Below are 25,620 nucleotides of genomic sequence, written 5' to 3'. Positions count from 1 at the left end.
AGGCCTAACCAGCTCTAACAGTGTTTTAACACAGCTAGATTTATGGGGGTATATTTGATTGCGGTACTAATAAGGAAATAGCCTTTAGATTCCCCGTCTACTTAATTGGTCGCCTACTCAGTGGACTGATTACAGTGGTCTGTCACCAATAACTCCCTGTGTGTGTGTGTGTGTGTGTGTGTGTGTGTGTGTGTGTGTGTGTGTGTGTGTGTGTGTGTGTGTGTGTGTGTGTGTGTGTGTGTGTGTGTCTTTTTTTAAATTTCAGGAACATTTACATCAAAACAATAAACTTAATGTCTCCTTCCCCCTTTTACTGACACACACCAACACGCACGCCAACACGCACACCAACATACTGACACACAAACTAAGACATTAACACACCCACACACACAGGCTAACACATACACAAACACACTGACATACACACTAACACACACACACAGGCTAACACACACACTAACACACAGGCTAACACACACACTAACACACACACAATCACACTGACACACACACTAACACACTGACACACACACCAACACACACGCCAACACACACACCAACATACTGACACACAAACTAAGACACTAACACACACACACAGGCTAACACACACACAAACACACTGACACACACACAAACACACAAACACACACACAAACACACTGACACACACACACAAACACACACACACACACACACACACACACACACACACACACACACACACACACACACACACACACACACACACACACACACACACACACACACACACACACACAGCAGGGTTTCCATCAGGGAAATGTAGCATTTGACAGTCAGCATTTTAATTTACCAGACATCTGACAAATGTACCTGACCCATATGCATTGGGCGCTTAACCTGATTAGGGCATCCACGCACGGTCCTCAGAATGACAAATGATCATTCGTATTAACAGAACATGGATGTCGAGAAGGCAACAATGTGTGGCTCTTAAATAAATTCTGATGTGTAATTTGAACATGTTACTTTTTCCTCAGCCAACAAGACGAGTAACGGACAGCAAAAATCACTAGTCTATGTCAATCTACTACAGTAGAACATTTTTATACTACCTATTCTATTGGTCAGCTTCTGGGTATAGACGAGCTTCCTTATGCCGCATTTGTGGCAGATGGTGGCAGATTGTGGTAAATGGTGGCAGATTGTGGTAAATTGCGTCATTCTGTCATTGCACCACAATTGGGAGTTAGAGCGTTAATCTATCTTTTTGTAAATTGAATGAAGGTGTGAATGTTTTAGTCCATGAGTCCCTCTTCTATGTAACTAGAGTCCTGAATCAGGCAAAACAAATTTGCTGGTGGGTGGTCCTGGAGTTGAGAAAACTTGTAAATACAATGGCGCAATTACACTTGACATGTGGACTGATGATTTTCAAAAAAACAGGAACGGTGTGCCTTTGTTTTCTCTCCCTGTAAAAACAGAACGAAATCATTCTAAATAACAAAAACTGTCTTCATGTACCACAGTGTGAGAGTGAGTCCCTCTATATAAAGTGAGTTTCTGAAACTCTCTACTTCTTTGCTGATGTGAAGAAGAAACTGAATGAAAGAGAGTCCAGCCAGGAGAGGGAGTGGAAAAAGGTCGCCTATATTTTGAAGACCTGAGCTACTTCATTTATATATGAAATGTACATTCACACCACCATTAATTTACAAACGGATAGTCTAATAGCTCGGCTAGGTGTGAAAAATCCCCCAATTTGTGCCACAGTTTAGGCGACCGATAGATGCTGATGTCAGTCAAAATTCAGAATCAAATCAAATCCAACTTTATTGGTCACATACACATGGTTAGCAGATGTTATTGTGAGTGTAGCAAAATGCTTGTGAAATGCTTCAGAGTTGAGTCCTATTGTAAAGCCTAAAGGAGAAAACGGGGATTCACTTACAAAGTATTCGAGGCTTAAGTGCTCTAAAGTTTTACGAAAAATGCAACAACTAAATACAAATATACAAATGTATTATAATCCAAATAGTAATTGCTAAAGACAATCAGAATGAATGTGTCTTTTACTCAGCATTACAATTTAATATATTAATTTAGGCTTGGCCTATTTAGTAGGCTATTTTGCAGCATAAATCTATAATTGTCTGCGTAAAGCTGACTGACTCACTCATTTGTGGCTTTGGATCAAAATAAAGAAGTACCAACATTTGGTTTTTAATAAAGAAGTGTTTTGACCAAGTTAATCTGCTTATGTTGTGTGTCTGTTAAATTATTTGTGAAATGGTGGTTTACAATTAAGAATTTAAACTAAATAAATCCAATACAATACATAATGAATAATCAATAATAAATCATCAGAATACGTGTTGCAAGCTTTTTTTTTGTACGATTTTATTTTAGAATAAAAACATACACTGTTAAGTTCCCCAGTTTCTGTGTTGTTGTGGGCTTGTATGTGTGTGTGTGTATTTCAGTAAATGGAATTCTGGATTCTTCAAACAGCTGATTGGTCGGCCCCATCTGATTGGAGCTCTGAACCCTCCCACTCGTCGGGGGAAACAACTGTCTTCAATCAACCAACTCCTCCTCCAGCTGGATAAAAACCAGTGTTCCTTTGTCAGGAGAGAGAACGTTTAATGTCCTGTGTTGGTTGTTAGTCCGTGAACATTTTTGTTGGAAGTATTTTGTAGCTGCTACTTCTGAGGTGTGTGTGAGCCAATAGGACTTAGTGCTTTTGATGATTGAAATGGTTCACTTTAACTTAGTAATTATTCTGTTTCATTTGTTCCCAGCGGGGGAAGGGGAACACACCTTAGGAGTGTTTAGGCAAGAGGCCTGTAGGCATACATAGACCCGTAGTATGTTCTCTGTCACTAGGTAAGACCTGGGGGAGCACCCCCTGTATTTTGGTTAACACGCCAGGAGGTGCTAAAAGATTAGGTAAGTAGTTGGCGCCAGGAGGTGCTAAAAGATTAGATAATAGTTGGTAGTTAAGGTAGGAGATGGGACTCTTGAACTTTTACTTTCTTTGCCTTGGTTCTGTCCAGCCCCATTTCCCCACAATACCGTGTTAGGAATAATAAATCCCCTGTAAATGGTAATTTTCTCTGGCTCTGTCGTCCTCCCCCCGCACCTACGATCACATACCTTTTTCACTCCACGGGGAGTTGAGTTGTAGCAGGGTGTTGAGTTCCCTCCGCCAAGAGGCTTATGTAACATACACATACGAACGACAACTACATCACCCCTGTCCAGACGCACCTGCTCACACCCCCATCTCCAGCGTATCACTCTCCGCCACACCCCCATCTCCAGCATCACTCTCCGCCACACCCCCATTTCCAGCGCATCACTCTCCACCACACCCCCATTTCCAGTGCCCGCATCACTCTCTGCCACACCCCCATCTCCAGTGCATCACTCTCTGCCACACCCCCATCTCCAGTGCATCACTCTCTGCCACACCCCCATCTCCAGCATCACTCTCCGCCACACCCCCATTTCCAGCGCATCACTCTCCACCACACCCCCATTTCCAGTGCCTGCATCACTCTCTGCCACACCCCCATCTCCAGTGCATCACTCTCTGCCACACCCCCATCTCCAGTGCATCACTCTCTGCCACACCCCCATCTCCAGCATCACTCTCCGCCACACCCCCATTTCCAGCGCATCACTCTCCACCACACCCCCATTTCCAGCGCCCGCATCACTCTCCGCCACACCCCCATCTCCAGCGCATCGCATCACTCTCCGCCACACCCCCATCTCAAGTGCCCGCATCACTCACTGCCACACCCTCATCTCCAGTGCATCACTCTCCGCCACACCCCCATCTCAAGTGCCCGCATCACTCACTGCCACACCCCCATCTCCAGTGCATCACTCTCCGCCACACCCCCATCTCCAGCTCAGGTATCACTCTCCGCCACACCCCCATCTCCAGCTCAGGCATCACTCTCCGCCACACCCCCATCTCCAGTGCATCACTCTCCGCCACACCCCCATCTCCAGCTCAGGCATCACTCTCCGCCACACCCCCATCTCCAGCGGCTGCATCACTCTCCGCCACACCCCCATCTCCAGCGGCTGCATCACTCTCCGCCACACCCCCATCTCCAGCTCAGGCATCACTCTCCGCCACACCCCCATCTCCAGCTCAGGCATCACTCTCCGCCACACCCCCATCTCCAGCTCAGGCATCACTCTCCGCCACACCCCCATCTCCAGCTCAGGCATCACTCTCCGCCACACCCCCATCTCCAGCTCAGGCATCACTCTCCGCCACACCCCCATCTCCAGCGGCTGCATCACTCTCCGCCACACCCCCATCTCCAGCTCAGGCATCACTCTCCGCCACACCCCCATCTCCAGCTCAGGCATCACTCTCCGCCACACCCCCATCTCCAGCTCAGGCATCACTCTCCGCCACACCCCCATCTCCAGCTCAGGCATCACTCTCCGCCACACCCCCATCTCCAGCTCAGGCATCACTCTGCGCCACACCCCCATCTCCAGTGCATCACTCTCCTCCACACCCCCATCGCCAGTGCATCACTCTCCGCCACACCCCCATCTCCAGTGCAGGCATCACTCTCCGCCACACCCCCATCTCCAGCATCACTCTCCGCCACACCCCCATCTCCAGTGCAGGCATCACTCTCCGCCACACCCCCATCTCCAGCTCAGGCATCACACTCCGCCACACCCCCATCTCCAGCATCACTCTCCGCCACACCCCCATCTCCAGCACCCGCATCACTCTCCACCACACCCCCATCTCCAGTGCATCACTCCCCGCCACATGGCCTCAAACTCCACCATTTTCTTTCTCCCCGTCGCCCCCACATTCTTTCAACATTTTGAAAATAAAGTATTTTAAGGTGGACTTTGGTTGATTTAAAAAAAATACTTCTGTCAGCCAAATTTCTAACTCCACCTATAACTTTTGGGCTTTTTAACATTCCCAGAAGGCATGGATTATTATAATCTAATGACAAATGAATCTGGTAGTTTAATTTACTGCAAGCCTAAGACCTATGGGTTTAACCTTCTGAATGAATGATTATGTTGAAGATAGAAGCTGCCTTTTTAATGAGTTCCGAGAGCCGATCCGTTACCCAACAAAACAATATAAATGTATTTAGCCTAATTGTTTTGATGACTACAGACGGTAGCCTATTATTCCTCTTTCCCTTCCTGCGTTAAGGAATTAGTCTGCATGTCTATTCAACATTTGGATAAAAAAGAAACCACAACATTAATTTAAAAAAATTATTCACAATGCGGGCACTTTAACAACTCAAATCACTTTAAAAAACCTAATATTAGACAAACAAATACATATATTAAAACAATAACTTCAAAAACAGTCTTCAAATTGATGTGCAGGAAAGAGATGTCATGCACCAATAATGCACTAATACTGTGTCTCTTACCAGTGAACCTCTGGGTGTTCATCATTAATACTGTGTCTCTTACCAGTGAACCTCTGGGTGTTCATCATTAATACTGTGTCTCTTACCAGTGAACCTCTGGGTGTTCATCATTAATACTGTGTCTCTTACCAGTGAACCTCTGGGTGTTCATCATTAATACTGTGTCTCTTATCAGTGAACCTCTGGGTGTTCATCATTAATACTGTGTCTCTTACCAGTGAACCTCTGGGTGTTCATCATTAATACTGTGTCTCTTACCAGTGAACCTCTGGGTGTTCATCATTAATACTGTGTCTCTTACCAGTGAACCTCTGGGTGTTCATCATTAATACTGTGTCTCTTACCAGTGAACCTCTGGGTGTTCATCATTAATACTGTGTCTCTTACCAGTGAACCTCTGGGTGTTCATCGTTAATACTCTGTCTCTTACCAGTGAACCTCTGTGTGTTCATCATGAATACTGTGTCTCTTACCAGTGAACCTCTGGGTGTTCATCATTAATACTGTGTCTCTTACCAGTGAACCTCTGGGTGTTCATCGTTAATACTCTGTCTCTTACCAGTGAACCTCTGTGTGTTCATCATGAATACTGTGTCTCTTACCAGTGAACCTCTGGGTGTTCATCGTTAATACTCTGTCTCTTACCAGTGAACCTCTGTGTGTTCATCATGAATACTGTGTCTCTTACCAGTGAACTTCTGGGTGTTCATCATTAATACTGTGTCTCAGAAGTTTCTGTCCATGAGTGATGCTACCCGAAAAAACATTAAAAACAGAGTTAATGAGTACTTGAGTTTACCGATAAAGTCTGGACATGGCCTGCTCTCCCTTATGTAAGGAATTAGGCACTTTACTATGTTTACTATATAGACTACAGTAAACATCTCATTGTCCTGATGCTTTTTTTCATACTGCACAGTAGCCTAATACACATATACATGTTTAAACAGTATATATTTGTTATCGAATACAGTAATATATTTGTACAACGGATGATGATGTGTTTTAATTTTTAGAATACAGTTCTCGGTTTACTGTAGTGATGGACAGCTGGAGGCATTTTGAAAACATGTTTACAAACACTTGTTTATGACAAGTGTAGTTAGGATGTGAACTCTGCAAACAACGTTTCCACTCTGAGAAAGAGAATGGTAAATGACTGTAATTAATACATTCATTCAATACATTGGAATACAAAAGAAGCCATGCGCCATGATGGGCTATTAGCAGAATAATATACTTTCGCCAAGTAGGAGATCAAGGAGGAGTCCAGGAGGAGATCAAGAAGGAGTCCAAGAAGGAGTCCAAGAAGGAAATCAAGTAGAACGATCAAGGAGGAATCAAAGATGGAATACAAGAAGGAGATCAAGTAGAAGTTCAAGGAGGAGTCCAAGAAGGAGATCAAGAAAGAGATCAAGGAGGAGATCAAGGAGGAGTCAGAGAAGGAGTCCAAGAAGGAGATCAAGGAGGAGTCCAAGAAGGAGATCATGGAAGAGTCCAAAAAGGAGACTATGAAGGAGTCCGAGGAGGAGTTTTTTACATTTTTTATTTCACCTTTATTTAACCAGGTAGGCTAGTTGAGAACACCTTTATTTAACCAGGTAGGCTAGTTGAGAACAAGTTCTCATTTACAACTGCGACCTGGCCAAGATAAAGCGTAACAATTCAACACATACAACAACAGAGTTACACATGGAATAAACAAAACATACAGTCAATAATACAGTAGACCAAAATAAAACAAAAAGTCTATATACAGTGAGTGCAAATGAGGTAAGTTAAGGAAATAAATAGGTCATGGTGGCGAAGTAATTACAATAATAGCAATTAAACACTGAAATGGTAGATCGGCAGAAGATGAATATGCAGGTGGGGTGCAAAGGAGCAAAATAAATAAATGAATACCAGTATGGGGATGAGGTAGGTAGATAGATGGGCTGTTTACAGATAGGCTAAGTACAGGTGCAGTGATCTGTGAGCTGCTCTGACAGCTGGTGCTTAAAGCTAGTGAGGGAGATATGAGTCTCCAGCTTCAGAGATTTTTGCAATTCGTTCCAGTCACGGGCAGCAGAGAACTGGAAGGAAAGGCGGCCAAAGGAGGAATTGGCTTTGGGGGTGACCAGTGAGATATACCTGCTGGAGCGCGTGCTACGAGTGGGTGCTGCTATGGTGACCAGTGAGCTGAGATAAGGCGGGGCTTTACCTAGCAGAGACTTGTAGATATCCTGTAGCCAGTGGGTTTGGCGACGAGTATGAAGCGAGGGCCAACCAACGAGAGCATACAGGTCGCAGTGGTGGGTAGTGTATGTGGCTTTGGTGACAAAACGGATGGCACTGTGATAGACTGCATCCAGTTTGTTGAGTAGAGTGTTGGAGGCTATTTTAGAGATGACATCACCGAAGTCGAGGATCAGTAGGATGGTCAGTTTTACGAGGGTATGTTTGGCAGCATGAGTGAGGGATGCTTTGTTACGATATAGGAAGCCGATTCTAGATTTGATTTGGATTGGAGATGCTTAATGTGAGTCTGGAAGGAGAGTTTACAGTCTAACCAGACACCCAGGTATTTGTAGTTGTCCACGTATTCTAAGTCAGAACCGTCCAGAGTAGTGATGCGGGCAGCGATCGATTGAAAAGCAAGCATTTAGTTCTACTTGTGTTTAAGAGCAGTTGGAGGCCACGGAAGGAGAGTTGTATGGCATTGAAGCTCGTCTGGAGGTTAGTTAACATAGTGTCCAAGGAGGGGCCAGAAGTATACAGAATGGTGTCGTCTGCGTAGAGGTGGATCAGAGAATCACCAGCAGCAAGAGCAACATCATTGATGTATACAAAAAAGAGAGTCGGCCCGAGAATTGAACCCTGTGGCACCCCCTATAGAGACTGTCAGAGGTCCAGACAACAGGCCCTCCGATTTGACACACTGAACTCTATCAGAGAAGTAGTTGGTAAACCAGGCGAGGCAATCATTTGAGAAACCAAGGCTGTCGAGTCTGCCAATAAGAATGTTGTGATTGACAGAGTCGAAAGCCTTGGCCAGGTCGATGAATATGGCTGCACAGTAATGTCTCTTATCGATGGCGGTTATGATGTCGTTTAGAACCTTGAGCGTGGCTGAGGTGCACCCATGACCAGCTCACAAACCAGATTGCATAGCGGAGAAGGTATGGTGGGATTCGAAAAGTTCAGTAATCTGTTTGTTAACTTGGCTTTCGAAGACCTTAGAAAGACGGGGTTAGATAGATATAGGTCTGTAGCAGTTTGGGTCTAGAGAGTCACACTCTTTGAAGAGGGGGATGACCGCGGCAGCTTTCCAATCTTTGGGAATCTCAGATGATACGAAAGAGAGGTTGAACAGGCTAGTAATAGGGGTTGCAACAATTTCAGCAGATACTTTTAGAAAGAGAGGGTCCAGATTGTCTAGCCCGGCTGATTTGTAGGGTCCAGGTTTTGCAGCTCTTTCGGAATATCGGCTATCTGGATTTGGGTAAAGGAGAAATAGTGTGGGCTTTGGCGGGTTGCTGTGGAGGGTGCCGGGCAGTTGACCGGGGTAGGGGTAGCGATGTGGAAAGCCGTAGAGAAATGCTTATTGAAATTCTCAATTATAGCGGATTTATCAGTGGTGACAATGTTTCCTAGCCTCAGAGCAGTGGGCAGCTGGGAGGAGGTGCTCTTATTCTCCATGGACTTTACAGAGTCCCAGAATTTTTTTGCAGTTAGTACTTCAGGATGCAAATTTCTACTGGATGCAAAGTCCAAGGAGAAGATCAAGAAGGAGATCAAGGAGTCCAAGGAGGAGAACAAGAAGGAGTCCAAGAAGGAGATCAAGTAGGAGTCCAAGAAGGAGTCTGAGGAGTCCAAGGAGGAGTCCAAGAAGGAGTCCAAGAAGGAGATCAAGTAGGAGTCCAAGAAGGAGATCAAGTAGGAGTCCAAGAAGGAGTCCAAGGAGGAAATCAAGAAGGAGAACAAGAAGGAGATCGAGGAGGAGATCGAGGAGATCAATGAGAAGTCCAAGTCGGAGATCGAAGAGTCCGAGGAGGAGTCCAAGAAGAAGTCCAAGAAGGAGATCAAAGGAGGAGACCATGAAGGAGACCGAGGAAATCAAGGAGAAGTCCAAGAAGTGGAACAAGAAGGAGATCAAGTCGGAGATCAAGGAGGAGTCCAAGAAAGAGATCAAGTAGGAGAACAAAGGAGGAGTCCAAGAAGGAGAACATGGAGAAGTCCAAGTACGAGTCCCAGAAGGAGTCCAAGAACGAGACCAAGGAGGAGTCCAAGAAATATTAAAATATTAAAATATATATATATATATTAAATAATATTAAAACAGTCAAATACATTTGTGAATTCAAACGCTTTAGCTGACATGTTGCAGTGTATTAATTGTTTAATTATTATTGTGATAATTGCGTTGTTTAATCTATAACCTGTTAGTTCATATGCCTTGACACCGTGCTATACTGTAAGACCTAAAGGCTGAGACAATTAGAAGACACAGTGGCAGAATAAATTCAACCACACCTTTTGTTTTATCACAAAATTGGATAGCAACTGGATAGCAACCTCTGTCCAGTGAAGTCCACAAATCATATTGAATGTACAGTAACCTACAGCACGGTCAAGCACGTTAATGTTCCCCCATATCTTCGGACCACTTATCACCACTATTGATTTAGAACCACAGAGAGTTAACCGCAAGTCACAAATAAAACAGGAGCTGCCTCCACTGTTCCAGCACTATTTCAACTTCAACATTTCAACATCATCAAATCACTTCTAGTTAGTTTAATACAGTGACAACTAAAAGATACCAAAAACAATTTAGTCCAATCAACGTAAGCTGGGTTCGTGCAGAACATGTTGACTCACCCTACTTGTAGAGAAACGCCAATGCCATCCTCCTCTCATGTTGACGAAACAGTCTATCTTCCACTCATGGGCAACGTTAGCTAGTTAACATTAGCCTTCTACATCTAGCTACATATTGAACTTCCATCCTCTCAGACCAGGGACACAACAATGTAGGAATTGTACAATCTTGCCATTATAATCATTGACCAGTATGGAGAATTAAGTAAAAACACAAGTCCAAATCCCTATCTCCATCCATGGCTAATTTAGGGAAAGGCTGGCTAGCTGGCCACCGGGGAACGACAGCACAACGAGATGCAACAATTCAAGTTTTTGTTGACGTCCATGACGTTGGCTCTCAATGGGATTTGATAGGAGTGACGTCAAATCCAAGCTGGTTTCCCCTTGACACTTTGTTTTGGTGCGCCAGGACCATTCACAGTTGAGCTCGCTCAGTTTAGCTCGACGCTGATTGGCACATTTTTTTATTTAATTTTTTGGGTCAAGGGAGGCCCGATGCTCTCTGATAGGCACAAAGGCAATATTTAGCAATGGGATTTTTTTCTTCTTCTCCCGGGACAATTGGCCAGCGGCAATTTTACTTATCAGCTTTTCAACAACAACAACAACAACAACAACCACAACAACAACAACAACAACAACAACAACCTGACAAAAGCCGCTAACGGAAACCCTGACACACACATTCTGGGCTAACGCTGAGGATAACATGGATGTCTATGAATAACATAGCACAGGAAGGAGGGAGGACATTAAAATGGCAGCCTGGTGGAGATAGAAGTTGATTTATCCTCTGTTGTTCTGCTACGATGGCGTTCATACTTTCTGTCTGAATTGCCCATTGGTAATGGATGGAGTGCAGAGACCAGACTACTGGGTCTATTTATCAATGGGAGTAAATATAGGTAGAATGGCTCTATTTATCAATGAGAGTAAATATAGGTAGAATGGGTCTATTTACATTGTTATCAATGAGAGTAAATATAGATAGAATGGCTCTATTTACATTGTTATCAATGAGAGTAAATATAGATAGAATGGGTCTATTTACATTGTTATCAATGAGAGTAAATATAGGTAGAATGGGTCTATTTACATTGTTATCAATGAGAGTAAATATAGGTAGAATGGCTCTATTTATCAATGAGAGTAAATATAGGTAGAATGGCTCTATTTACATTGTTAACAATGAGAGTAAATATAGGTAGAATGGCTCTATTTACATTGTTAGCAATGTTAGTGAGGAGGAGGTGCAGGGGGCTGGCTGGCTGCTGGGGGGTTGTAATTGAGGGATACTGTCTGTGGGGAGGAGAGGGAGGAGGTGCAGGGAGCTGGCTGGCTGCTGGGAGGTTGTATTGAGGGATACTGTCTGTGGGGAGGAGGAGGAGGTGCAGGGGGCTGGCTGGCTGCTGGGAGGTTGTAATTAGAGATACTGTTTGTGGGGAGGAGGAGGAGGTGCAGGTGGCTGGCTGGCTGCTGGGAGGTTGTAATTAGAGATACTGTCTGTGGGGTGGAGGAGGAGGTGCAGGGGGCTGGCTGGCTGCTGGGAGGTTGTATTGAGGGATACTGTCTGTGGGGAGGAGGAGGAGGTGCAGGGGGCTGGCTGGCTGCTGGGAGGTTGTAATGAGGGACACTGTCTGTGGGGAAGAGGAGGTGCAGGGGGCTGGCTGGCTGCTGGGAGGTTGTAATGAGGGACCCTGTCTGTGGGGAGGAGGAGGTGCAGGGCCCTGGCTGGCTGCTGGGAGGTTGTAATGAGGGACACTGTCTGTGGGGAAGAGGAGGTGCAGGGGGCTGGCTGCTGGGAGGTTGTATTGAGGGATACTGTCTGTGGGGAGGAGGAGGTGCAGGGGGCTGGCTGCTGGGAGGTTGTAATGAGGGACACTGTCTGTGGGGAGGAGGAGGTGCAGGGGGCTGGCTGGCTGCTGGGAGGTTGTAATGAGGGACACTGTCTGTGGGGAGGAGGAGGTGCAGGGCCCTGGCTGGCTGCTGGGAGGTTGTAATGAGGGACACTGTCTGTGGGGAGGAGGAGGTGCAGGGCCCTGGCTGGCTGCTGGGAGGTTGTATTGAGGGATACTGTCTGTGGGGAGGAGGAGGAGGTGCAGGGGGCTGGCTGGCTGCTGGGAGGTTGTATTGAGGGATACTGTCTGTGGGGAGGAGGAGGAGGTGCAGGGGGCTGGCTGCTGGGAGGTTGTATTGAGGGATACTGTCTGTGGGGAGGAGGAGGTGCAGGGGGCTGGCTGGCTGCTGGGAGGTTGTATTGAGGGATACTGTCTGTGGGGAGGAGGAGGAGGTGCATGGGGCTGGCTGGCTGCTGGGAGGTTGTATTGAGGGATACTGTCTGTGGGGAGGAGGAGGAGGTGCAGGGGGCTGGCTGGCTGCTGGGAGGTTGTATTGAGGGATACTGTCTGTGGGGAGGAGGAGGAGGTGCAGGGGGCTGGCTGGCTGCTGGGAGGTTGTATTGAGGGATACTGTCTGTGGGGAGGAGGAGGAGGTGCAGGGGGCTGGCTGGCTACTGGGAGGTTGTAATTAGAGATACTGTCTATTTACTCTCATTGATAAAAATATAAATAGACCCATTCTACCTATATCTACTCTAATTGACAACAATGTAAATAGAGCCATTCTACCTATATTTACTCTCATTGATAACAATATAAATAGAGCCATTCTACCTATATTTACTCTCATTGATAAATAGACCCAATCTACCTATATTTACTCTCATTGTTAATGCTGTTTAATGTGACGATGTGCCAACGCAGAGTTCTTTTATTCTTGTTTTGCATTTTTAAGTAGCCTATTCCCTTTTAAAATTTTAATTCTTTCCTCCTAAGTATTCCCTCTTTTCGTTTAGTCCTCGTCGGTCGTAGATACATTGAGTTAATCGGTTGTGCAATTTCTTAATTTCCTCCAATCACTGTGATGCTAGCCGGAGTATTTCATTTTTCATACCCAATCACGCGGAGCCAGTCAGCCAGGAACACAACCTTCAGCATCCATCTCTAACACAGCCCTTTACCGTCCAGGCCCTGGCTCTGGCGACGTCACACACGATTATATACACTAGTTGGATCAGGAAAACAAGAATGTTTCTTTAGGAATAACAGAGATGTGAAAAATTAAGCGTTAATTGAAAATATCAGTGTTGAAAATGAATCCAGCACAGAATGTATCTACTTAAAGAGGCAATAGAATACACATATACAGTATATATACTCCATCTGGATTCATGGCTGTAGTCTTTATCTTTACCAGGCCACTGAGCTAAAGAGGTTTTCTACTGGAGACCAGAGAATAGGAGATGGAGAGGAGAGAGGGAGAGGAGTGGAAAGAGGGAGGAGACAGAAGAGGAAAGAGGGACCGGAGAGGAGAGAGGAGACAGGACGGAGAGGAGAGGAGACAGAAGAGGAAAGATGGAGAGGAGAGGAGACAAGTGGGAGAGGAGAGAGGGACAGGAGAGGAAGAGGAGAAGAAAAAGTGAGGAGTCAGGAGGGGGAGGAGAGGAGAGAGGGGGGAGACAGGAGGGGGAGGAAAGGAGAGAGAGAGAGGAGAAAGGAGGGAGAGGAGAGAGGGAGAGGAGAATAAAAGGGGAGGAGACAGGAGGGAGAGGAGAGGATAGAGGGAGGAGACAGAAGAGGAAAGAGGGACAGGAGAGGAGAGAGGGAGAGGAGACAAGAGGGAGAGGAGAGGAGGAGAGGAGAGGAGAGGAGAGGAAAAGAGAGGAGAGGGGAGAGTAAGAAAAATAGAGAGAAGGAGACTGAGATGACTGAGGCACTTAGCTCCAAACCTGAAAGGACGGGAGGGGAGTCTCTCTCTCACTCAACACAGCTCAAATGGTCAATAATCCAGATCTCCTCACACACAAACTGTGGCTCAAATTCAAGTCCCGCTGAGACTGTTCAGCCAGCCATGGAACCATCTCACTGGGTTGACAAATGTGTGATCTCGATTGTGTCTCTCTCTTTTAGAAGTAGCACACAACAATCTACTTTTTAGTGGGACGTGTGTTGTGTTCATGTCTTTACCTCTGTTTGTTTGAGAGGAGGCCAGAGCAGGCCAGGCACTACTGTAAAGCATCCAATAATGTGTGGGTTTAGTACATGTGGGTTTAGTAAATGTGGGTCTAGTAAATGTGGGTTTAGTAAATGTGGGTTTAGTAAATGTGGGTCTTGTAAATGTGGGTGTAGTAAATGTGGGTGTAGTAAATGTGGGTTTAGTAAATGTGGGTCTAGTAAATGTGGGTTTGGTAAATGTGGGTTTAGTAAATGTGGGTTTAGTAAATGTGGGTTTAGTAAATGTTGGTTTAGTAAATATGGGTTTAGTAAATATGGGTTTAGTAAATATGGGTTTAGTAAATGTGGGTTTAGTAAATGTGGGTTTAGTAAATGTGGGTTTAGTAAATGTGGGTTTAGTAAATGTGGGTTTAGTAAATGTTGGTTTAGTAAATATGGGTTTAGTAAATATGGGTTTAGTAAATGTGGGTTTAGTAAATGTGGGTTTAGTAAATGTTGGTTTAGTAAATATGGGTTTAGTAAATATGGGTTTAGTAAATATGGGTTTAGTAAATGTGGGTTTAGTAAATGTGGGTTTAGTAAATGTTGGTTTAGTAAATATGGGTTTAGTGAATGTGGGTGTAGTAAATGTGGGTTTAGTAAATGTGGGTTTAGTAAATGTGGGTGTAGTAAATGTGGGTTTGGTAAATGTGGGTTTAGTAAATGTGGGTTTAGTAAATATGGGTTTAGTAAATGCTACACTACTTGTACTTTCCTTCTTTCCTGTTCTCACCCAGACACTGAAACACACACACACACACACAGTATGGAGCATCATAACCTCTGCTTCAAGTATGGCGACAGCATGAGACAGAAACAGTTAGTTAGGCTATTCTTCCTTTTAGCCAATCCCCAGCACTCCCATCGCCTCTCATTCTTATCCAGAGTAACGTGTGTGTGTGTGTGTGTGTTTTGTGTGTGTATATGCACTTAAGTAGATGTGTGTGCGGCATAATTGCATGTATGTGTGTGTTGGGAGTCATTGTGGGACAGTATATTGACCTGGGTGGTCGTTATCTTGTGTGACAGTATATTGATATCTTGTGTGGCAGTGTATTGACCTGGGTGGTCATTATCTTGTGTGGCAGTATATTGACGTGGGTGGTCATTATCTTGTGTGACAGTATATTGACCTGGGTGGTCATTATCTTGTGTGACAGAATATTGACCTGGGTGGTCATTATCTTGTGTGACAGTATATTGACCTGGGTGGTCATTATCTTGTGTGGCAGTATATTGACGTGGGTGGTCATTATCTTGTGTGACAGTGTATTGACCTGGGTGGTCATTATCTTGTGTGACAGTATATTGACCTGGGTGGTCATTATCTTGTGTGACAGTATATTGACCTGGGTGGTCATTATCTTGTGTGGCAGTATATTGACCTGGGTGGTCATTATCTTGTGTGGCAGTATATTGACGTGGGTGGTCATTATCTTGTGTGACAGTATATTGACCTGGGTGGTCATTATCTTGTGTGACAGTATATTGACCTGGGTGGTCATTATCTTGTGTGACAGTATATTGACCTGGGTGGTCATTATCTTGTGTGACAGTATATTGACCTGGGTGGTCATTATCTTGTGAGACAGTATATTGACCTGGGTGGTCATTATCTTGTGTGGCAGTATATTGACTTGGGTGGTCATTATCTTGTGTGGCAGTATATTGACCTGGGTGGTCATTATCTTGTGTGGCAGTATATTGACCTGGGTGGTCATTATCTTGTGTGACAGTATATTGACCTGGGTGGTCATTATCTTGTGTGGCAGTATATTGACCTGGGTGTTTTTTTTGTTTTACCCCTTTTTCTCCCCAATTTCGTGGTATCCAATTGTTGTAGTAGCTACTATCTTATCTCATCGCTACAACTCCCGTAAGGGCTCGGGAGAGACGAAGGTTGAAAGTCATGCGTCCTCCGATACACAACCCAACCAAGCCGCACTGCTTCTTAACACAGCGCGCATCCAACCCGGAAGCCAGCCGCACCAATGTGTCGGAGGAAACACTGTGCACCTGGCAACCTTGGTTAGCGCGCACTGCGCCCGGTCCGCCACAGGAGTCGCTGGTGCGCGATGAGACAAGGACATCCCTACCGACCAAGCCCTCCCTAACCCGGACGACGATAGGCCAATTGTGCGTCGCCCCATGGACCTCCCGGTCGCGGCCGGTTACGACAGAGAACCCAGAGTCTCTGATGGCAGTACAGCGCCCTTAACCACTGTGCCACCCGGGCAGGCCATGGGTGGTCATTATCTTGTGTGGCAGTATATTGACCTGGGTGATTGTAGGTTATGAAATGATATCAAACTCAACCGTTTATATTTTCCAGTGATGAAGACATGGATGTCTCATGGTATGGTGGGGTGTGCAAAATGGGTCAACTTTGAGAACCTCTTATCTCCTGAATATTTTGGCATTCAGGTCCAAAAAGTCACTGACTACTTGGCAAATATGTATGGAAAGTTTTGTTCAAATCAAAAATGGGTGTGGTCAAAAAGGGATTGAAATCAAATGTAAATTACCCTGTTATCAGCAGTAGAAATCATACAGTCCGTATCGCATCTCAAAAAAGACAACCAGCTGACCCTTCTCTGTTTCCGTCTTCGCTAGCATATCATATTATATCTCGTAAAGACTTGAGTATACACACAAGACAACACACACACTCACCCCTAATCTTTGGCCACAGACACATTACAATAACAAGGCAGAAGACATTTACCTCTGCGGTCCAAGAAGCTTTATTAACTAATATGAATTTATTAAGTAAGATTTATTAACTGATTGAAAAAGAAAGGATGCGAGTAAGAGAGAGAGAGAGAAAGTAGGGAGAGAGAGGAAGTAGGGAGAGAGAGGAAGTAGGGAGAGAGAGGAAGTAGGGAGAGAGAGGAAGTAGGGAGAGAGAGGAAGTAGGGAGGGGGAGAAGGGTGTTGGGGTACGTGGTGATAGAGGAAGTAAATAATTCCAGTTGGAAAACAACAAGCTGTCTGTTTTGGAAAGTCCTTTTCAATCTAGCGACACATTTTCCACAACTTTAGTTAGTTGGCACTTTGTCGCTCAATATTCTGTATTTTTCAGATGTTGTGTAGCAACCAACGTGGCTGAACGTCAATAAGAAACATGTTCAACAGCAACAATCCCCTCGATCTCCTCTCATCGTAATCACAGCAGGTCTGCTGTTCAACCGTTCTGCACACGTACTGTGTTTTCTGTTTATACTTTTCTTTGTAAATCAACAGCGAAGATGTTCAACAGGGTTACAGGGTTAGGGTTAGGGTTAGGGTTAGGGTTAGGGTTAGGGTTAGGGTTAGGGTTAGGGTCAGGGTTAGGGTTAGGGTTAGGGTTAGGGTTAGGGTTAGGGTTAGGGTTAGGGTCAGGGTTAGGGTTAGGGTTAGGGTTAGGGTTAGGGTTAGGGTTAGGGTTAGGGTTAGGGTTACAGTGGGGGTTTCAAATGACATTTTCTCTATCCTACTTTCTTCTATAAAGTGTAAACTTTATAGATCTGATTCTGATAATAATCTGACTTGCTATAAAAAAATAAATAAAAATCAAGATGTACAAGTATGACTGATTGATTTTATGTTTCTAGACAAAGCATCCATAACAGTAGATGTGCTTTATTAAAGGGTACAAGCCGTGCTAAGAGGGACAGCTCTATCCTGTTTTGTTTTGTTATAGATATTCCCTCTGTGTTGGGTTACAAAATTCGGGTAACATTCCATGAATTCCCTGATTTTTTTTCCAGAAATCCTGGTTGGAGAATTCCCTGATTTCCTGCGTATTCCCCCTCGTAATTCCAGGAATCTTCAAATCTGGATTTCTGAAAAACCACGGCACTTTGGGAAAGACACCCTAACCTAGTGTCTCTGTTTCTCACTCAGTATGCAGGCTCCATGCAGCTTTACTCTTCTGAAAAGGCAGTCCAGTCAAACCTGTCTGGGCCAGTTGAGTTTATGCTGGGTTTTCATTTCTCTGCTCTCTTTCGCTGTCTTGCTTTCTGTCTCCCTGCCTCTCTTCCTGTCTCTATTTCTGTCTCTCTGCCTTTCTCCCTACTCCCTCTCTTTATCTCTGCTGCCTTACCGCTACAATGAGAGGCAGTGTCTAACTCCCTGCCTGGTAGGTAGCCAAACAAACCTTCTCTGGGAGTGGGGTGGAGTAGAGGAGGAAGGTGTTGGGTAGAGGGAAGGTACAGTAGAAGATGGCTGTCTGTCTGGTGTTATGGCACAATGGGTGAGTCAGAAGACTGAGGTGATGGGGTGCCTCGAAACTAAAAACCGCCCTTAGCCAGCCGTGCTACACCTCTTTGATGGGCTCCAGAAACACCACATGCTTGTTGTTACTGACCTTGCGGCCTGGGCCCTCTGTGGTGCTGGGTGGGGGGGAGGTCAGGATCGAGGACTGATCGTTGGCGGGGCTGGGGGTACCCGGCGGCAGGGGGTGCTTGCAGCACCAGCAGCGGCAGGGGGTCAGGTAGAGGTACATGAGGACCAGGACGAGGGTCGTCACGCACCCTATGAGGGTTGTAAACCCCGTGTTGAAGGGCTCGGCCTCGTCGTGCCGCATCAACACCGTCACGTTGACCTCCCATGACTCGTTCTTCTTGACTGCGTCGAAGACCTTGCACCAGTACACGCCGGAGTCCTCAGCCTGCGCTGATAAGATCTCCAGGCTGCCGTTGGCGTGCATGCGGAGAGTGCCGTTGTTCTCCGGCGGAGCACCGGCTCCATGGTGAGGTGAGACCCACAGGTAGGTCAGGTGCTGTCCTCTGAGCGTGGTGTGACAGTCCAGAACCACGCCATCTCCTTCGTACACCAGCAGGCTGCCCTCAGGCTCCCTGACAGCTCCAGCCACCGCCGAACTGCAGTTTAAGTTCAGTTCAAAGAAGCGTCTGTGCTGGAAAAACTTAACGGAGGCCTTGCGTTCCCCGTACACCAGGCAGGTGTATTCCTCACGAAAATCCCTGACGGAGGTGAATCCCTTCTGTTCCCAGCGCCGGAACATATTGTACATTTCGCACTCGCAGATCAGGGTGTTGTTGTGGAGGAAGAGTCCGCTCTGCAAGGCCGCCGGCAGGGTCTCGATGTCCACCAGGGGGAGTTTGGACATGCTGTTGGAGGACAGGTCCATGGTGGCCAGGAAGGGGTGGCTGTCCTCCTGGATGGAGAAGAATGGGAAGTCCGTGAGGTGGTTGTGGCTGACGTAGGCCTTGCGCAGGTTACCGAGTGCCGCAAGGGCCTTGCTCTCCACCCGAACGATGCGGTTGTTGAAGAGCAGCAGCTCCTCCAATCCTGTCAGCTCCAGAAAGTAGTGCACCTCCACTTTGTCTAGCTGATTGGACGAAAGGTCCAGTTGCCGTAGCGATCTGCTGTTCCGGAAGGTTCCGGCCTCAAGGCATTTCAGCCGGTTGTGAGCCAGGCGGAGGGACTCCAGACGGGGCAGCGCGGCAAAGCTTCCCTCCTTCAACTCAGTCAGGTGGTTGTGGTTGAGGTCTAGGGTGGTGATGTACGCATGCAGCTCAGAGGGCAGCGCCTTCAGACCCTGGTCGGCGCAGCTGAGGATGTCAGAGCAACACAGGCATCCCTTGGGACAGCTGCTGACCTCAGCCTCAGCCTCACTAGCCCCGACCTCAGCCCCATCCTCAGCCTCACTAGTCCCGACCCCAGCCAAACAAGCTCCGAAACTGACCTCAGCCCCAGGTCCGGTCTCAGCCCCAGGTCCAGCCTCAGCCCCAGGTCCGGCCTCAACCCCGACCTCAGTCACAGTCTCAACCCCAGCCCCAACCCCAGCCCTGACCTCAGCCTTAGCCCTGACCCAAGCACCGACCCCAGAATCAGCCCCGACCTCAGTCCCAACCCCAGCCTCAGTCACAGTCTCAGCCCTGACCTTAGCCTTAGCCCTGACCCCAGCCTCAGTCACAGCCACAGCCCCAACCTCAGCCTTAGCCCTGACCCAAGCACCAACCCCAGAATCAGCCCCGACCCCATCCTCAGTCACAACCTCAGCCCCGACCTCAGCCTTACCCCTGACCCCAGCCTTACCCCTGACCCCAGCCTCACCCCTGACCCCAGCCTCATCCCCAACATTGGCCTCAGCCCCAACTCCGGCATCAACCCAGACCCCAACCCCAACCCCGGCCTCTGCTCCGACCCCAGCATCAGCCCCTATCTCGGCCTCAGCCCAGACCTCATCCTCAGCCCAGACCTCAGCCTCAGTTACCTGCTGTTGCAGCAGCAACACTAGGAGGAGAGGGTTCAACACCAGCACCAGAGGGGCAGCTACACCCTGAGACCAGAACATGGCGCCGATGGGACGGGAGAGTAGCCAGAGTGTCACCAGGCGTGGAATCTGTACGTCCGTCCGTGGGGCTTGGTTTGGTGCACGGTCTCTGTTTTGGTGAGTGTAAAGTCTCTCTATGTCTCAATAGGAGTTTGGTTAGTGCTTTCTCTCTCTCTCTCTGTCTCTCTCTGTCTTCCTCTCTGTTTCCAAATGGGAGTGGAGTTGGGAGTTGTTGTACTGTTTCTGTCTCAACAGGAGCTTGGATTGGTTGGGGATTATAGCAGCTACAGCCGTAGATTGACAACTGCCAGAACAGCCTGCCTTTCCACTTGGCCGGAAAAGCAGAGAGGAGAAAATAACTAGTTCAATAGCCCCAAAGGTCACTCAGTCCCTGCCCTGGTTGGGTTTGGGCCTCAAAGGTCACTCAGTCCCTGCCCTGGTTGGGTTTGGGCCTCAAAAGTCACTCAGTCCCTGCCCTGGTTGGGTTTGATCCCTGACGAAATGCCCATGATCATTATTTGGCTCTGGGGATGTACTGTACATCTGCATCACAGCTCAGTGATAGCTGAAAGTGGATTAGGGTTAATGTACTTCTGCATCACAGCTCAGTAGCTGAAAGTGGATTAAGTTTATACTCCTCACCTACTCAAAGTCCATAAATATCATGTCAGTGTCTCATTAAATCCACTCCTGGAACTGTTGCTGTGGCAGTACTCATCAGACACCCTGTTTAAACTGTACGCTGGTCTGACGACTTCCTCTGTCTTCAGAGCTATAATAAAAACACGTGGCTGCTAGAGTCCTACTGGAGTCCTCTCTCTTAATGGTCCTCGATAAGCTTTATAGACAAGCAATTCCGTTGTAGTTCTTTCTCCGTTTAGAAGAAGAATACTTTATTGTCCATTTATCATCTTTACGGTCCACGGAAATGGACAGTTGTAGTTCTCTTCTTAGCTTGTTGATGTCACCACCATGTCTGGGGAAGCCGTAGTCCACTGCCGTCTCCTCTCCTTTTTCTTTACGTTATAATCTAATGTCCTTTTATCCAGTCAGACAAGTCACTAACCCAGCTGCCTGCGACTGATAGTACGGGCACAGAGAGAACGAGGGATGGGTTTGGAAAAAAAAAAGTCAGCATTCTGTCCAGCCCACTTAACACATTCATATAGCCAGCTGCACAGACAGGCAGTTCAGGTTTCACTCACCCCTCTCTCTCTCTCTCTCTCGGTCAATACAAAACAATCTTCTCTCTCCTTGAGCTGACGGATGATTTATCGAAACGAAGCCCAATAATTATTTATAGAAACACCCTCCTCGGGAGCCCAGTATCCATTATAGAAAAAATACTCATTCTCCTTGATAGTAGGCTGGTAACCTACAAACCAAAACCTCAAGAATCTTCCGTCCTCCCGTCTTCTCCTCCGATCACACAGGGAGGAGTCTTTAGAAAATATAAGCGGCACACTCTGTGGGAATAAACTTAATTAATAATCGACTCCATCGTCAGGGGATTTCATCTGAGACACCGGTGTCCAAAAGAAAAGTTGTAAAACTAGTTGAGTATTTTCCTCTGCTCAGGTTGTCTGTAGTATGCTACAGTTTAGGATGATGATATGCTGTAGTATGCAGTGAAGCATCTATGATAGGACAGGTTGCTGTAGTATCCAGTGAGACATCTATGATAGGACAGGTTGCTGTAGTATCCAGTGAGACATCTATGATAGGACAGGTTGCTGTAGTATCCAGTGAGAAGAGTGTGATGGAGGGTTGTGACTTCGTCTCTGTGTGGCTGCTCTGCGTTGAGTCGCGTGTGGAGCTTCTTCTGGTCCTATCCCAACGCTACACTACGCATCTGACTCTCTCTCTCTAGCTCTCTCACTATCTCTCTCTCTCTCTCTCTCTAGCTCTCTCTCTCTCTCTCTCTAGCTCTCTCTCTCTCGCTCTTTCTCTCACGCTGTCTCTCTTGCCGTCTTTCACTCTCTCTCTCTCTCTTGCTCTCTCTCACTATCTCTCGCTCTCTCATTTAATCCTTCCTGCGTTTGAGTCCGTCCCTCCCGCTTTCCACCCCATTCCCTGTGAAGTTTGACTGCTCTCTCCCTCAGCCTCATATGGCGCCTCCTTCCCTATCACCCGCTCACTCTCTCTCGCGCGCTTTCGCTGCTCTCTCGCCCTCCCTCTCTCTCTCTCTCTCTCTCTCACTATCTCTCTTGCTCTTTCTCTCACTCTCTCTCTTTCTCTCCCTCTTTTCTCTCTCTCAATTAAATTCAAAGGGCTTTATTGGCATGGGAAACATGTTTACATTTCCAAAGCAAGGGAAATAAATAATAAACAAAAGTGAAATAAACAATCAGAAATTAATAGTATAAATTAATAGTAAACATTACACTGACATAAGTTCCAAGGTAATAGAGACATTTCAAATGTTATATTATGGACATGTACAGTGTTGTAACAATGTGCAAATATTAAAAAATAAATTAACATAAATATGGGTTGTATTTACAAAGGTGTTTGTTCTTCACTGGTTGCTCTTTTCTTGTGGCAGCAGGTCACAAATCGTGCTGCTGTGATGTCACACTGTGGTATTTCACCTAATAGATAATGGAGTTAATCAATGTTTGATTTGATTTCAAATGCTTTGTGGATCTGTGTGATCTGTGGGAAATATGTGCCTCTAATGTGGTCATAAAATTTGGGAGGTTAGGAAGTGCAGCTCAGTTTCTACCTCATTTTCTAGACAGTGGGCATATATCCTGTCTTCTCTTGAGAGCCAGGTCTGCCTATAGCAAGGCTATGCTCACTGAGGCTGTACATAAGTCAAAGACTGTTCTTAATTTTGGGTCAGTCACTGAAGAACGCTGCAAAGCCAATAGATCTGTATGATGCATTGAAAATAATTACAAAGAAAAGAAAAATGAAGTAAGCTTTCTGCAACGTCTTTTTTCGAGTGTACCTTTTGTTAGTCTGATGTGCTGGTCCCCTATTGGCTGGTTTGCTCACCAGCCAAGCTTCTGGGAGAGCTTTATGGTCCCCTATTGGCTGGTTTTACTCACCAGCCAAGCTTCTGGGAGAGCTTTATGGTCCCCTATTGGCTGGGTTTACTCACCAGCCAAGCTTCTGGCAGAGCGTCATGGTCCCCTATTGGCTGGTTTTACTCACCAGCCAAGCTTCTGGGAGAGCTTTATGGTCCCCTATTGGCTGGGTTTACTCACCAGCCAAGCTTCTGGCAGAGCTTCATGGTCCCCTATTGGCTGGTTTTACTCACCAGCCAATCTTATGGGAGAGCTTTATGGTCCCCTATTGGCTGGTTTGATTTTCAAACTATATATATACAAAAGTATGTGGACACCCCTTCAAATTAGTGGATGTGGCTATTTCAGCCACGCTTGTTTCTGACAGGTGTATAAAATTGAGAACACAGCCATGCAATCTCCATAGACAAACAATGGCAGTATAATGGCTTTCCTGAAGAGCTCGGTGACTTTCAACATGGCCCACCATCATAGGATGCCGCCTTTCCAACAAGTCAGTTAGTCAACTTGCTGCCCTGCTAGAGCTGCCCCAGTCAACAGTAAGTGATTTTATTGCGAAGTGGAAACGTCTAGGAACAACAGCAGCTCAGCCGCAAAATGGTCAGCCACACAAGCTCACAGAACGGGACCGGCGAGTGCCAGAGTACGTAACACGTACAAATCGTCTGTCCTCGGTTGAAACACTCACAACAGAGTTCCAAACTGCCTCAGGAAGCAACGTCAGCACAATAACTGTTCATTGGGAGCTTCATGAAATGGGTTTCCAAGGCACACAAGCCTAAGATCCCCATGAGCAGTGCGTCGGCAAGAGTGGTGTAAAGCTCGCCTTTATTGGACTCTGGAGCAGTGAAAACACATTCTCTGGTGTAATGAATTACACTTCACCATTAAATAATTTTTTTTTTTTACCTTTATTTAACTAGGCAAGTCAGTTAAGAACACATTCTTATTTACAATGACGGCCTAGGAACAGTGGGTTAACTGCCTTGTTCAGGGGCAGAACGACAGATTTTTACCTTGTCAGCTCAGAGATTCAATCTTGCAACCTTTAGGTTACAAGTCCAACGCTCTAACCACTAGGCTACCTACCGCCCCAGTTGACAGACAAATCTGGGTTTGGAGGATGCCAGGAGAACACTACCTACTCCAATGCATAATGCCAACTGTAAAGTTTGGTGGAGGATGAATAATGGTCCGGGGCTATTCTTCATGGTCCCGGCTAGGCCCCTTTGTTCCATTGAAGGTAAATCTTACCGTTACAGCATACAATGACATTCTAGACAATTCTGTGCTTCCAACTTTGTGGCAACAGTTTGGGAAAGGCCCTTTCCTGTTTCAGCATGACAATGCCCCTGTGCATAAAGCGAGGTTCATACAGAAATGGTTTGTCTAGATCAGTGTGGAAGAAGTTGACTGGCCTGCACAGAGCCCTGATCTCAACCCTATCACACCTTTGGGATGAATTTGAACAACTGAGCCATGCCTACTCGTCCAACATCAGTGCCCAACCTCACTAATGCTCTTGTGGCTTAATGGAAGCAAGTCCCAGCAGCAATGTTCCAACATCTAGTAGAAAGCCTTCCCAGAAGAGTGGAGGCTGTTATAGCAGCAGTGTTCCAACATCTAGTAGAAATTCTTCCCAGAAGAGTGGAGGCTGTTATAGCAGCAATGTTCCAACATCTAGTAGAAATTCTTCCCAGAAGAGTGGAGGCTGTTATAGCAGCAATGTTCCAACATCTAGTAGAAAGCCTTCCCAGAAGAGTGGAGGCTGTTATAGCAGCAGTGTTCCAACATCTAGTAGAAATTCTTCCCAGAAGAGTGGAGGCTGTTATAGCAGCAATGTTCCAACATCTAGTAGAAATTCTTCCCAGAAGAGTGGAGGCTGTTATAGCAGCAATGTTCCAACATCTAGTGGAAAGCCTTCCCAGAAGAGTGGAGGCTGTTATAGCAGCAATGTTC

At 46.3% G+C, this 25,620-nt stretch overlaps 1 protein-coding gene across 1 annotated transcript in view; it reads right to left on the bottom strand.

Annotated features, from left to right (window-relative positions):
- Positions 1–22,264, bottom strand: part of LOC110493305 (amphoterin-induced protein 3) — a 36,076-nt gene extending 13,812 nt beyond the window's left edge. The window contains exon 1 of the mRNA XM_036950953.2: positions 18,698–22,264. Coding sequence (XP_036806848.2) covers positions 18,698–20,650 — 1,953 coding nt within the window. The 5' untranslated portion in view covers positions 20,651–22,264. The remainder of the gene's footprint in view (positions 1–18,697) is intronic.
- Positions 22,265–25,620: the final 3,356 nt, after the last annotated feature.

Source organism: Oncorhynchus mykiss, chromosome 17 (assembly GCF_057628025.1).
Source record: "Oncorhynchus mykiss isolate SJ-2025 chromosome 17, ASM5762802v1, whole genome shotgun sequence".
NCBI classification, from domain to species: domain Eukaryota; kingdom Metazoa; phylum Chordata; class Actinopteri; order Salmoniformes; family Salmonidae; genus Oncorhynchus; species Oncorhynchus mykiss.
The sequence above is the reverse complement of the archived record's forward strand: the minus strand, read 5'-3'. Positions and strand labels throughout refer to the sequence as shown.